General features: G+C 44.1%; 1 protein-coding gene across 1 annotated transcript in view; it reads left to right on the forward strand.

Moving 5' to 3' along the window:
• Positions 1-15906, forward strand: part of CNTNAP2 (contactin associated protein 2) — a 1784833-nt gene that overhangs the window by 1653143 nt on the left and 115784 nt on the right. The window contains exon 21 of the mRNA XM_068550150.1: positions 2228-2321. Coding sequence (XP_068406251.1) covers positions 2228-2321 — 94 coding nt within the window. The remainder of the gene's footprint in view (positions 1-2227; positions 2322-15906) is intronic.

The following is a 15906-nucleotide window of genomic DNA, read 5'->3' on the forward strand; positions in this document are numbered from 1 at the left end:
TGAGCACTGATTTCACCTGTGTCCACTGCTTGAAGAGTTGCAGGAATGAATGTCAGCACATTTTTATTGAGGAGCTGCTATGTGTTCAGCACTGTCCTGGGCCCAAAGATACAAGAAATCTAAAAGTCTAAGCAGAGAAATTTGATATTTTTTAAAAATTGGGTACCATATATCCATAAAATGGAATACCCATCATTCATTGCAAGGGATGATTTAGTTGTATGTGTATTGACACAGAAGGAGTCTCCTATTACATTGTTAAGCAATGAAAAGTAAATGCAAATGCAAAACAATATGTGTGTTGGGTTCCATCCAATTTTTGTAAAAAATCAAAAGAATAGACATAAAAAAATTAACATTAAATTTTTGTCTGCACATCTATTATTTTCTCTATAATGAACATATATTCTTTGTATCCATTTTTAAGTTATTTAACAAAATAGATTAAATGAGAAGTATTTAGGGGGAGATCATCACTGAAGCCTAGTAGGGTATCTTACTAATTATTGATATATCGGCACTTTCAGGAAGCCTTTTGACAACAGGCAGTAGAAGTGGATGGAGGGACCGCAGCAGTTATGCATGTGTGCCACCAGATGGCGCCAAAGCAGCTAGTTAATATTTAGCAGCAGAAAGAGTTGCCTTTGCTCGAGACAAAATACAATAAAGTAGTAAAATGTTTAAGACTCTCTGGCCAGAATAAGTGTTTTGTTAATGATGCACTTGAAATTGTAGAAAGCTTTTCAAAATTATAGTCGAACACGCCGCTGATTGCTTTAATCATGTGTTTTGGACTTTCATCGCAGTGCTACCAGATACTCACCCATGCACAAAAAAACTTACAGTACCCGTTCTGCAGGTCAAAACTCCCAAAATTCCTGAGACGTGATGATTCTTTGACTGTTAACCTTGAGTAACAATAACCTCAAGGTTTCTAGTAAGCAGTCTCAAAATTCCGGTGTAGGCGGTCATTAATAATTAGCCATCATTCCTCAAAGTGACTCATTCTCCTCTTGACAAGTGAGTTTAGCTCCCTCCCCACGCACTTCCAGCCACCCTCTCCTTCCCAGAAGCAGGTCTCCTTCCTGCAGCTTTGCCCATCTTGGCCCGTCAGGAGCCGAGACCCGGGAGTGGATCTAGTTTCTGGAGTCTGTGCTGCTGCCTTCAGCAAGTAGCTTCCTTGCGCAGTTCCCACGGGAAGGCCCTGCCAGATAGGGATGCAGTGTTTCCTTCTGACCCACACCTTGCCTTATGCTCACCTGAGCAGGTATTAAACTCACTTCAGAAAAATGAAAGGTTACAGAAGAGGCCTTTCACATGTGGGTACACAGAAGCACAGGAAGTTCTAGGAGCTCACAGTTGGGGAAACACAACTAGAATGTTTGGGTTGTAAAAATTCAGCTAAGGCAAGAAAAGCCACTTAGGGACACAAAGGACAGGAGAAGCCCTGTGATTCTGGGACACCACCACTTGCACTTTGACGTGGGAAGTGTAATCAGAAATGTGCATTGCTACAGCAGGCATTACCTGTAAGCTAGTCCCACCTGCTTCATTGTCACCTCCCTCTGCTGCCAACTCAGCTCCACTCTGAAAGGACAGCTCTGCCAGAGCAAAGGTACCTCTGTCCCCTCCAGGCTCTGATGTCCCTGCCCTGTGGCAGGAAGGAGAAGTCACCCTCGTTTTGATAAGCAAGAAAACTATGAACCTGAATCTCAGCATTTGAATTACATATCCATATATATTAATATATTCATATTCATATTTGAACATATATATATTCTGAAGATCAGTATTTGTGTGCAAGTTGATAGACCCAAACGGTGAAGAAAACAGTACAGTAAGACGATCCTAAAGAAAATCCATCGCTATAAATGTAGCATTTTCTATCTCAGAGGTCAATACTAGGGATTGGATCAAGCAGGTTTCACTCTATTAAAATGAGCAAGGATCTTAATCCAGCAGGTAAATTATCCACAGAAAATGTGCGTCAGCTGGACAACAATTCATAAAGGGTCTTCACTTACCAAGCTCGATTTGTTTTCCAATAGCCCCAGCAAAGGAAGGGATGGACTTCCCATTTTCTCAGGCTGGTATTTCAGAGTCAGCAGTGATGAAATAAGATCCAGAAACTGAGGTTCAAAGAATGATGTCATCCCCCCTGGGAGATCTGAGCCCGGTGCAGGATGGTGACATTCTTCTAAAAGCGTCTCTCTTTTTCTTCCTGCAGCTGGATCATTATCCTTCTGTGAGTTACCATCTGCCAAGTTCATCTGACACTCTGTTCAATTCTCCCAAGTCGCTCTTTCTAGGAAAAGTTATAGGTAAGAATTTGGCGTAAATTGCTCACATAATTTTCTAAAGCTACTAACTCGCCTTTGAAATACATTGTGATTGGTGGTGGCGGCGTCTAAGTCAATGATGGTGATGAAACCCATGTTACGTGGTGTGTGACAGACTGAAACACATATGAAGCCGAGTATCTGCTCCTGGCTTCTTGATCTGGAATCTGTTCATTTAAGAGCCACCCTGGCCCTTCTCTTTACTACATGTCAGTGCTATCTAGATTAAATAGAGTTGTGATTGGCTAAGCATTTTAAAATGATTAATGTAAAGCCAATGAATTTTTTTTCTAAGAGGACGTATATCGTGAAGCCAAAGTGGAAATAGTCAGATGGTGGGTAATGTGCCGGCCAAGGAGGAGGTGAATTTGTGATCAGAATGTTATTAATCGTTAAAAGCACTCATTTTAAAAGATGGGGGTGGGAGGAGCTAGCAGGTAATGAAGAGAACAGGGGACCCAACCTATAATAATAAATAACAATAATACACACTTATATAGGACTTTCTATGGGCCAAGCTCCATTTTAAGCACTTCAGATACATGAACTCATTTACTCTTCCTAGCAATTCCATGAGATAGTCAATATGATCATCTCCATTTTACAAATGAGAAAACTGAGGCACCAAGAGGTTAAATAACATACCCAAGGCCACCAATTTAAGTGGTGGAATCAAAACTTGGGCCCAGGCAATCAGATACCGGGGTCTCTGTTCCTGACTACTGTGCTGTAACCTCTGTGACGGCTGACTCAGGAGTGAAAGAGAAAGGCAGAAGAAGGAGATTTGGGTAGCAGAGGTTGACCAGTTGAGGGATAAGCCCTACATCCCATGTCAGAGAGTGGCCAAGAGCAAAAAGTGTTCCAGGACTTAGAACCAGGAAGACACCAGGCAAGACCGGGGGCAAACAGAGTTGTAGGTAAGGCCCCACGGGAAAGGGCCACATCCTCAGCAAAAAGGCGGGAAGGAGGGGCAATAGCTCAGTCAGTGGGGTGGAAGTGGAAAAGGAAAGAGGGCCCAGACTCACGGGTCACCTGCTGTTTTAGGCATTGTGCTAAAAGTCTTATGTGTGTAAATGTGACAACTTAATGTCACAACAATCCCGTTAAGCAAGACCTGTGATTATTATCCTCATTTTACAGAGGAGGAAACTAAAGCTGAGGATGGTTAGTATGCCCAAGTTACTCAACTAGTATGTGGTAAAGTAGAGCTTTGAAGCTGCGTCTCTCTGATGAGAGTCCATGGTTAAACAGATCAAAAGAACTTGTCATTAAGGGTCAAGGTCCAGAAGGAATGCAGCTGAAAGTCGAGTGATGCCATTATAATTTATCATGTATGCCAGTATGTTAGTGGAATAGAGGCTTAGGCATCCATAAGGCATGGACCCTGAGACGTTGGTGAGCGCCCAAATGCCGCCACATGCATTCCACAGTTCAGTGAAGAATAATTGGAAATTTTAAGTGTTCCTTCAGGGTTGTCATGATTCCATCAAAACAAACCCTACACTATGACACTGATGTTCCTAAAGAACTGCACTATGATATTCCTAAAGTAACATCCACCATGAACATACTTGAAACAATGGACTTTATTTCTTTAGTGAAACTCACAAAGTCAAGTTTGACAGGAATGTTGGGTGATTGCCAGGTTCCCTCACTCTGAGTAACACTCTCTTGTTCATCAGCATTTCACGTCAGGTGATTAAATTGGCACTTCAGCAAAATTACAATATGCAATGAGGCATGGACCTTCGAGGTCACGAACAAATAACATTGTAAAGGCAAATCCTCTATAATAACTAAGTATTTACTGTGCTAGAAATCTGTGTCAAGCTAAAAGCATAACATGAACTTCAGATGTATGAATGTTATACCCAGAGTTTTCTGTTCACCAAAGGAAAATTTTGCTGTGCAAATAAGCTAACTGTGCATGTGATGAGGTACATAGATAAACGCAAATACCTGTAAGGACATCCGCAGTCCCGACATGGAGGTGGCCTCATGGCCTCTTGCACCTGAGGGTAAGTTAAGGTGATGCTTCAGGTCCCACACGAGACTTCTAGCTGAGACGGACTCTCACCCACACCAGCCCCGGAGCTCTCTGCAGGCGAAGGCAGTGTGTCTTAGCTCCACTGTATCCTAACAAGGAGCAAGTGCTCAGTAAATATTTGTTAAATTAATAAAGAGTAGAAGGGACAAGAAACAAAAAGCATATCGTGCAGAACGAGAGGGTATGGATGACGATGCTAAGACAATAAATAAAATTTAGCACAGAAGTGTGATCTGCCGTTCTCACACACCTTGCAATCTGGTTTTCCTAAAAGCAGGTGTCTGATAACAATGGAGTAGAAAGCATGTAGGCTTTGGAATCAGGCAAAGCTGGTGTCTTAGCTCAGACTAGGTGGCTTAAGCAACAGACATTTATTTCTCACAGTTCTGAAGGCTGGGAAGTTCGAGATCAAGGTGCCAGCAGATTGGGTGTCTGGTGAGGGCCCACTTCCTAGTTTGCAGACAGCCGTCTTCTCATTGTATCCTCACGTGACATAGAGAGAAGCAAGCTCTCTCCTGTTTCTTCTTAGAGGGGCACTAATCTCATTCGAGAGGGCTCCACCCTCATGATCTAATCCCAGATCCATCCCCTGATGTCATCACACTGGGGGTTAAGATTTCAACATATTAATTTGGGGAGACACAAATTACAGACACCTCAGTCTGTAGCAGCTGGTGGTGTTTGAATCCAGGCTCTGCCCCTTATCAGTGTTGAACCCTTGGGTACATTACTTGAACCTCGCAGGGCCTGGGTTCTCTCAGTTACAAAATGGGAACACAGTGCCTACTTGCAGGCTGTTAGCTTCCTGAAGTTGGAGTGTGTTGTCTTTTTCTCCTTTTAACTAATCTATTTGCAGCAGCCAGATCAGTGCCTAGCGTATAGAAAGTGCTCAAAAAAATATTTGTGGAGTAAATGAACTACCTTTTTAGTATTAAGCTAATAACATCTTAGGAAGTAACCAACGTAATGCCTGGTAATAATTAGGAAAATAATTACTGTTTTTTGACGCTGGCTCTGTGCCAGTCATTATGGCGTGTGTTCTAAGTACAGTGCTGCCTGTAATCCTCACGACACTGCCCTGGACCACGGTTACCCTCATTGTACAGGACACGGAACCAAGGCTCAGAAAGGTTATTTTCTTAAAGCAGGTTTCCCAACAGCAGCACTGTTGCAGTTTGGGGTCAGATACATAATCCTTTGTTGTGGTGGTTGACTTGTGCAGTGTAGGGTGTTTAGCAGTGCCCCACCCCTGCCCTCTACCAACCGGATACAAGTAGCAACCCAAGTTGTGACAATCACAGCTGTCTCTAGATGTTGCCAACTGTTCTCCCCAAGGGCAGAGTCACCACCAACTGAGAACCACTGGCTTAATGTCCCCCCTAGTCATTGGTAGAGGTGGCATTTGAAACAGATATGTGACACCAAGAGCTAGGCATTGCTTCCTGATAACACCTGCGTCTTTCGGAAGGATGAAGAAGCAAGGAAGAGATCTGATACTCTGAAGATAAATTCTGTTAATACAATCAAAGGAGTCACAGTGAGGACCACAAAAGGCACGTGGGTGTCGGGCGAGGCTGATCACCGGCCACCTCCTCCGGCCAGTGTTCCTTAAAAGCTTGGTCATTGAGCAGGAGCAGGACTGATGAGAAGCACTTTAAAATTTCCCTCTGAAATTGGCATACACTTCAGTGAGAAACAACCAATACGCATTCACCAGCTCTGTACATACCCACCTGGAAAGACGGATTGAACTTCAAAAGGATATCTAGTATAAACCAGTAAGGTTTTGACACCCCCTAGCGATCCATGCCCCCAGGATGTTGGTTAGCTGAGTCGGCTGCTAATCAGAAACTGATCGCATAAAAGAAGGAAAAGGAGGTGGATCTAAATAAATAATAGGACTCCACATGGAGCTCTTTGATGAGCACTGCTTGAAAAAGGACACATAAAAAGAATGAAAGAAGGATACCTAGTCAACGACAAGTGTGACTTCTAAAGGGAACAGAGGAAATATATTCTAGAAATAAAACGGTGATCGCTGTCAACCAACATCAGAATTTTGGAATGAGTTGCCACGTTTCTGAATCCTCCAAGCCAAGAAGGAAGTCAGCAATCCCTAGCAATGAGCAAAGCTTCACAAAGTAGAGATATCACCAGACCTAGTTATGTCCATCATTTACTAGCTGAGTGATGTCATAGACTTTATATGTCTGATTTTCAGCAACAGATTTAATAATCTTTCAAGAGAATCTTTAAGTCAATTGGAAGCCTGAAGCAGGTCTTCTGTATTACTCACGTTTTTCCAACATTTCTATCAACGCCTTGGATAAAGACACGAATAGAATGTTTATTAAGTTTGCAAATGACACAAAGCTGAGAGGGATGGTTTAATGGGATGGATTAAAAGAGGGATGGATGATAAAAAGCACTTCAAAAGCATCTTGACAGGCTAGAAAGATAGGATAAAAATAATAAGATGGAATATAATAAGAGATAAACTTAATTCCTGCACTTAGACCAAAAGAGAAGAAAAGCGCGTAAGTAGAAGATAGAAGACTCCTGGTATCACGGAAAAAGACTCAGGGTGTTGGTTTTATGGACAGTTTGATATGAGCCAACATTATGTGGTGACTGATTTTTTAAATAAATACAGTACTGAACTACCTTAATAAGAGAATTGTGTCCATAGCAAGGAAGTACAGTCAGACCTCAGCTGGGATGTCATGGCCGATCCTAGGCACCTCATTATAAGATGTATATTAATCTTTTAAGAAGACCAGATAGATAAAGGACCCCTAAAGGAAAAATCAAGAGACCTGAGGATATTTATACCAATCAAAAGATATGATTTAAGAGAAGTGAAAGAATCCGTTTTCAGTATTTGACAACTGCTCCATGAAAGAAGGGTTAGGCTTCGTAGAGGTTTACTCAGTGGGACCAAAGTAGCCCAGTGAGAGGAAAATTTCAGTTTCCTATTAGAAAGAACTTCCTAATAGCTAAGCTATTCAAAAATGAGTGGCCACTATTTTGAGGTAGTGGATTTCCAAGATTGAGAGTATTTAACAAAAGCTAAATGGAAATTTGTCCTGTACTTTGAGGAGTTTTCTGGATTGAGTGAGACCAGATTACATATAGCCTAATAACCCTTGAAACCATAAGATTATGATTTTTTTTAAAAAAAGTGAAAATTAAAGCTAGTATATTTTCCATAAAGTTATAAACCATACTCATCAGTTCATTCAGTCCCATGTAATTAATTCCTGTTGATCTGGAGGAAGTAATCAGGTTTTCCATTAGAGTTTTGTCATTTGTTACCCAATTCAGTTGTGTTACCTAAAGGCTATCAGAAACTTACATTTTTTTTTTAAAAAAGTTCTTTTTATGAGTCTTCTTGAAAATCTTCATTTTGTAAAAACTTCAGCATAAAGTAATGATTGTCTATAGAGAACAAAACTTAAAATAGCATGGTTAAAAATTTGAGTAGAATGCAATTAGCAGGAAACTTGGATATTTCTGTGACATATAACATTTTAGGATAATAACTAGAATTATGACTGATAACTTTATATCAGGACATATGTTTTAAATAAATTTTTTAAAAAGGTGGAAAATGCAATATTAAAGCTGAGAAGGTTCTCCTGTTCCATGTGAGAACTAAAAGGATAATTATATTTAGGGTTCCTTGATGTCATGCACCATTATGGGTGTATTGTAGACATGGATTTAGAAGAATGTCGATATCTGCTGCTCATAATGTCACTATACATTCTGTGTTGTTAAACAGATAGCCTCTGTTTTCAGGACGGCAGTATTCATTTTAATTTTCTTTTTAGAAAGTAAAATCTGAGCCCTCTTTTTATTTTTTTCAAAATAACTATTTGTGTTATGGCTGTGCAGCATAGTAATACAAAATCATAATAAAGTAGACCTGTAGGAAATACCTTACCTTAATTAATTACCTAATTAATTAAAGGTATTAATAACTTTTCTATAGGAAAAAGGTATTAATTCCTCTGTATGAGTTTGAGAAGCCGTACTTGGAAAGAAGTTGAATACTAACTAATGCAGAGTAATCATTGCTTTACTGACCAGAGCTATTTGTCAGTGGCAACGTCTGGGGTGGTAAAATTAAAGGTGAATGCTGATTCATTTGAATTTAATATAGTTTGTAAGTCATATTGGTCCCAGAGCTTTTTTCCAAACTACGACTATCAAAGCAACTGTGATAGAAGATAGACCTTTTTGTAGCCACTGTATGATTTCCATTATAACCTAAAATGTGAATCTTATGATCTGTTGTTAAGAAATCCTTATTCTAGGGTTTTCCAAAACTTTCCAGAACTTTGGCAAAGTCTCCTCACACAGCAGGAGATGACATACCACTATGTTCATTCACAGGTGAGGTGGTATAATCTGGTAGACATTACACTGCTCACTGAGTATTTCCAGCCAAAATAGTGATGAGTAGAAAAGACATGTGCAGTTTCTGGGCTAGAACATTTAATTGCTGATGCAAGGCCCTCTGGGGTCCTTCTGTCCCTTTGATAGGGTGACCGACAAACCTCAAGACAGTGGTTGTTCCATCAAACTGGATCCCTCGGTGACCACAATGTACAGAGAACCCTGTCAACTTACGACAAATCTATAGCATCAAAAAGAACAAACCCTTTGCTTTCTTAAGCTACCAAGACTAGAGGGCTATTTGTTACTGTGGCACAACCTAGCCCATCCTGATTGTTACATAAGGATTGCAGTTAAGAACAGCCTTTGCAATCACACACGTGGGTTTGCATTCTTACTCTGTCACTTACAAACAGTATGACTTTGGCAAGTTACTTAACATCTTGTGCATTCTGTTTCCTCGTGTATAAAACAGGAATAGTAAAGGTCCCTGCTTTACAGGATTCAACAAAATAACACATATTTAACAGGTAGCATGGGGTCTGCCCCGTAGTATGTGTGTAATAAACATTAGTTATTTTTATTAAGTCATAACTGAACAAGTATGTAGTCATCATTTGTCACGCGCCAGGCATTGTATATGTCATTGGAACACCAGTGGTGTCCAAGACAGGCACAGTTTCTTAAAGGGGCTTAGGTTCTAACTGGAAGAGAGCAGCAAAGGATGAAAAGGCAATTCGAAGTGGAAGGATAGGTGGCAGGATAAATGGAAGGTGGAAATACTGGGTTCTTTGGGAGCAAGAAGGAAGGGCACTTAACCCCGTCTAGGAAATAAGGGAAGGCACACCAGGGAAAGTGACATAGAAACTGAGTTCGGAGTGATAAGTTACAGTTATCCGGGCAAAGGCACGGGGAGGAGCGGAGGGCAGGGAGAGGAGGGATGTTTTAGTTCTCTGTTTTGTTCAGCAACCCACCGAACACTCTGCGGCTTAAACAATACTTTATTATTTCACACAATTCTGTGGCCTGGATGGATGGCTTTTCTGTTTCACGTGGTCTCAGCTGGGACATAAGAATGACTGGATGGTCCACAGTGGCCTCAGTCACATGGCGTCCCAGGAGTTTCACTGGGGCTGTCAGCCGGTGGGGGGGGGCACCCCAGTTCTCCCCTCCAAGCCAACCGCCAACCCCCGCTCCCACCCCACCACCCTGCCCCCGCCCTGGGCTCTACCTCATGGCTGCCTGGGCTCCCTCCCTTCATGGCAGTTGGTCTCTTTGAAGGAGCATTGAAAAAGCAAAGGTGCAAGCTGGAGGTCTCTAAGACCCAGCCTCAGAGCTCACACACAATCTCTTTACTAGCTGCTACTGGCCAGATCTGGGCTCCAGCCCAGATTCCAGGAAAGGGGAAGCAGGCTCTGCCTCTTGAAGGCTCGGCTCAGTGACAAGGTCACACTGCAAAAGGAGCACGTGGGCTGGGCGGCATTATGACCATCTTTGCAAACACAATGTGCTGTGAGGGAAATTTCAGGAACCTCAGCCAGTTTCATTCAGAAGGGTTGAAATTAGGGTAAGAAGCAGAAGGTGATGAAAATGCAGCAGCCGTAAGCTGGGTTCAGATCAAAACAGGCTTTATAAGGAGGACCACATGTCCTGCTTTGCCCAGTTGCCTCGTGCCAGGACAAGTGTGTATCGTTAGCAATGCCCACGTTCACTCTAAAAATGTGGCCCAGTGTGTTGATGAATTGTACGGTCACCTATCATGTTTTGGGTTCTCCCAGGAGGAGCTCTTGAGGTCAGAGGTCTGACCCCTGTTCCAGGAGAGGAGAAGCCCCTTGGTGGAGTAGTGGCAAGGGGGTGAGGACGTGAATACCAGCTTATTTAAGAAGGGACCCCAGGAAATACTAGTAGGGGAGTGGAGAAATGAAACAGGGAAAGGAATGGACCATTATCGGGCCACTCACGTTGCGGGCAAGCAGAGCTCAGGACCATGGGGGACTGTGGGAGACAGCGCAGAGCAGGCGAAGCCAGGGCATCGCTCCTCCTCCTCCCCACCCGGTCTGGCTCAGGGCTGCTGCCAGGAGCAGTAACTCCCCAGCACTTCTGGCTTGCCCTGCATTCCTACCCTGCATGCTCCCCAGGCCAGAAGAAAGTGCAGCGCTCAGGGGATCACTGCCAGCCGTCTTTAGAGTCCGAGGTGAATGCAGAGACGTCGCCATATTACTGGATTCCGTCCCAAGTCATGCTAAGGTTTTAATGTTGTCTTGGGGGCTAAAGGGGGTCACGGAAGGACTTTTTTTTTTTTTTTTAATTTATTTTATTTATTTATTTTTTGGCTGTGTTGGGTCTTCATTTCTGTGCGAGGGCTTTCTCTAGTTGCGGCAACTGGGGGCCACTCTTCATCGTGGTGCGTGGGCCTCTCACTATCGCGGCCTCTCTTGTTGCAGAGCACAGGCTCCAGACGCGCAGGCTCACGGGCCTAGTAGCTCCGCGGCATGTGGGATCTTCCCAGACCAGGGCTCGAACCCGTGTCCCCTGCATTAGCAGGCAGATTCTCAACCACTGCGCCACCAGGGAAGCCCCTTTTTTTAAAAAATTAATTTATTTATTTATTTTTGGCTGTGTTGGGTCTTCGTTTCTGCGCAAGGGCTTTCTCCAGTTGTGGCAAGCGGGGGCCACTGTTCATCGCGGTGCGTGGGCCTTTCACTGTCGCGGCCTCTCCTGTTGCGGAGCACAGGCTCCAGACGCACAGGCTCAGTAGTTGTGGCTCACGGGCCTAGTTGCTCCACGGCATGTGGGATCTTCCCAGACCAGGGCTCGAACCCGTGTTCCCTGCATTGGCAGGCAGACTCTCAGCCACTGCGCCACCAGGGAAGCCCAGGACTTTTTTTTTTTAATCAGGAGAATAACCTGATCAGATCGACGTTTTAGAAAGACAACACCATCTGCAGAGTGGAAAATACATAACAGGAAGTGAGTGAGAGGCTGCAGGGAGACCAAATCGGAGGTTGCTATGCTTATAACAGAGTTGCACATTGTCATGCATGAAACAACTTGGATGCACGGAGAAAATGCAGTGTCTTCATTTGTCTGTGGTCCAGTCTGGCTGACAGCTGAGTCTGACTTGCCGTTTCAGCAGTCCCTTCTGTCGTGCTCTGTCCCTCCTGAATGAAGGCACTCCATCTCTCAAGTGGCCCTCCCTATCCCCTGCTTCCTTCTGTAAACGTGTGTGCAGGTGTGTGGAACACAGAAGGGGGTGGGCGGCGAGATGTTGTAGCTTAGACGTTCTTTTTAACATCATCACAGGGAGGGACCCGGATCGTTGCTGGTCCTTCCTTGAGTTTGCAAGATCTGCCATCTGCTGGCCTCCAGCCCAGTGTCCTGCGTCCACCTGGTCCCTGGGTGCTTGTCTGGCCTTGGATGCTAAGATCTGAGGTTGATGAACTTCGAGTCCCTCCTTGACTGAGGCAGTGCTCCCAGAGAGCATCTGCTATCATTCCCTTTGCTGCTTCTGTCCCTCACTGGAGGGGACAGAGCCCTGAGTCTCTGTCATGTCCTCCCACCTCCCCATGGCAGCCTCCCCACGGCAGCCCCGTGGTGGAGTCATGGGCTTCATCTCAGGGTTCGCTCCCCACAAGGGAAAGGCTGGAGAGAGCCGGAGACACATCTGCTCACTCCTCGTCCCTCTCTTGACGAGGCCAGGTTGCCCAGGTTGGTGCCGAGCCCCCTCCGTGGCAGGCGCCCCCCACGCCCCGCGTCGGGAAGCTGGGCAGCAGCTCTCCACCTGGGTCCTCCCCTCACCCGCTGTGAGCACGCTGCCTGCTCTCGGGGCCGAAGCTCAGCTCTTCTCTCTCCCTCTGTTTATCTTTTCTCATAGTCTTCTTGGGCTTAAAAATAAAGCCTTGCTTTTACGTATTCTACCAGGTAGCTGTTGACCCCAAAAAGAAGTGCCAGATAACAAACAGTTCCAACAATCGCTTTTTCTCACTGATGTGCAGGTCAGTTAAGAGTGGAGGGCTCTGTGGTGCACCTGGCATGCTCCTCCCGGGACTGCAGGGTTACACGGGTGTATTCATCTGCTGATAGCAGCCACTGATAGCAGCCCATTCGGGTGAGCACTTTTCAAGCTTTTGGTCTTGCCACTCCCACTAGCACACCATTGTCCGAATTAAGCCATTTGACCAAATCCTGAGTCAAGAAGAGGAATAAACTCTTGCTTCTTCAGTCGGAGAAACAGCAAGTGATGAGGAGGGAGAGAGGGCTGGGGGAGGGGGCATGTATGCAATCTACCGTGCTCCCTGTCACCAAATTCTCCTGCGATTAAGAAGTAGCTTCGTGTCTTCCCCACGTTGGCTGGAAGGGTAGGTACTGTCTCTATGTCATAGGAAAACTCTGTGACCTGCTTTGCTTAGTCCTTGATGGCTTAAAAGCTATGAGTAAAGGAATTTGGGGAAATCATGTATTCACTCAAAGGTATGTTGAACGCTTATATATGCCAAGCGATAGCGATGAAACAATAAAACGGAAAAAGCCCTTGCCTTTATGAAGCATGTGTTCCAGGGGGCATGGACAAAGACTGAGAAAATAATTGTGTAATACAATGTTAGCTAGTGGTAAATGCTGAGAAGAAAAATAAAGGAGGATTCAGGGAAACCCTCTCGGAGAAGGTAGGAGGAGGTGGCGTTTAAGCCGAGACCTAAACGAAGCGAGGGCGCAGTGTGTGGACAGCGGGAGGGGAAGTGTCCCGGGAAGCGTGGAGGGCGGTGCACAGGCTGGGAGGCCGAGGTGGGGGCATATGCGCCGCTTGTTCAAGGGGCAGCAAGAAAGCTGAGGTGGCTGGACCACGATGGTGACAGGACAGACGGACGCAGCTGGAGCCTTAGCCAGCAGCTAGACAGCAGGTTGAAGACCATCGTGGAGGTGAGGTGGGAAGAAGCAGGTGGCTTGGATCCAACTGAGCTGTTAGGCGCATCGTTCCAGCTGCCGGGTGCTGTGCTAACTACAGCAGGGGTGGATGGGCAAGGGCAGGAGGGACTCGGGAGAGCAGCAGAGCTCCAGCTGTAGAGCCCAGGTGAGAGATGGGCCAAAACTGTTACCGTGGCAGCAGTGGAGAAGCATTTGGAAAAGGAATATATTGAATATATTGAAGGAAGAGCCCACAGTATTTGGTGATAGATTGGGTGGTAGGTGAAAAAAAGATAAAAGATGGCTCCCCAAGATTTTGGCCTGGGTAACTGGGCACACGGTCGTGCTATTTACTGAGAATGACATTGGGAGAGAAGTGGTTTGGGAACCAGGGGATAAAAAGTAAGACTTCTGTTCTGGACACGTTCCAGAGTATTCCGTGGATGCATGGTCCCGTGGCACATGTCAGAAACTGAACACTACCTGGAGTAACCCTCCCTCCTCCCACCTCTACCCGCACTCCTTCTGCAGGCAGATGTTGTCTTGGGTTGACTTGGACACGGTCATTACTCAGAAAGGCAAAAGAGAAAAGAATACAGCTCCACTGGAGAATAATACAAGCAGTGTCTCCATACCATGGAATACTGCTCAGTAATAGAAAGGAGCAAACTATTGATACACAAAACCACTTGGATAAATCTCCAGGGAATTATTCTGAGGGAAAATCCAATCCCAAAAGGTTGCACACCTAATGATTCCATTTACATGACATTTTTCAAGTGACAGAATTTTAGAAATAGAGGACAGATTAGCAGTTGCCGGCCGTTGGCGACAGGGGTGCGAGGGAGGGGTAAAGAGAGGCCAGAGGGGTTGTGGATATAAAAGGGCAACATGAGGGATTCTTACAGTTGGATTTGTTCAATATGTGACTGTGGTGGTGAATATACAGCCTGCACAGGTGATCCAGTTATAAAGAATTAAATACACACACACACACACACACACACACACACACACACGTACAAAGTCTGAGTACCATCAGTGAATTGTATCCATCTCAGTATCCTGATTGTGACATTCTACAGTAGTTTTGCAAAATGTTTCCTTTGAGGAAAACTGGGCAAAATATACAAGGTATCTCTATTATTCCTATAACTGCATGTGATTCAACAGTTACCTCAGTACCAATTTCAATTTTAAAGAAGTAATCGAGGTAAAAGAGGATCTATTCCACACTATTCTCTGGAGTTATTTATTCATGGGGTGGTGTTTAGTAAGTGTCTACGAGGAGCTGGTACCCGAGACGCTGCAGAGGGGTGATGGGCAAGGAGGAGGAACATGCAGTGATCACACCATCCTCTCCTGTTCATGCCTGACTTTCTTGCCTTCGCCAGTAGAGATTGGGAAATGCACAGGAATTAAATATTTATCTACAGCTTAGAATTCTGTAGTTCTTTTAGAGGTGTGATTGAAGGGAATGATTAACAGAATGCATTTTTTTAAATGGAGACAGAGAAAAATGTGGTGGGTTGAACTGTCTGCTACTCCTTTCAGAGAGAACCCCTGATAGCAGTTCGTCGCCCTGTGATTTCCCTCTGCCTCCTGCGTTGAATGCAGCAAAATTGATGAATGAACAAATGGCAAATAGTTAATTGAAATTTCTTCTCAGTTGCCTTCGGCTTTTATTATAATGATTAAAGAAGTAGTAAAACACTGATGAGAAAGCTTATTTAAGTGGTAGGCAAGAAATAATATTAAAACTGAAGAGATGCAATTATATCTAATTTTTCACGTCCTAAAGAAAATTTAACATAGTCTTAATGTCCAAAATCTTCTGAAATAGATTCTGAAGGCTGAGGGAAGCCGTCTATTTAGACAGAATTTGTCCCGTGAGTTAGCTTGGCATTCTTTTTTAATTGCATTAATAACTTTCATTCTTAGAAATCCATTGGGTTTTTTTTTTTCATTATCATTACCTTCATAGAGTCATAGAAGTGTCTAGAATATAATGTATTTAAACCTCATCATATCACAGCTAAGGAAAACAATGCTCACAAAGGTTAAGTGACTGGGCCAAGATCTCATATGGCAGGTTCGTTCAATATCCTTTCCAAAATAACACACTCTCGGTGGCATAATCATCTTCCCTTGTCACCCAAATGTGTCTTTAACAAATACAATCGATAATTACAGCAGTATAATCAAAAGACACACTCT

This window comes from Eschrichtius robustus, chromosome 8, assembly GCF_028021215.1.
Source record: "Eschrichtius robustus isolate mEscRob2 chromosome 8, mEscRob2.pri, whole genome shotgun sequence".
NCBI lineage: Eukaryota > Metazoa > Chordata > Mammalia > Artiodactyla > Eschrichtiidae > Eschrichtius > Eschrichtius robustus.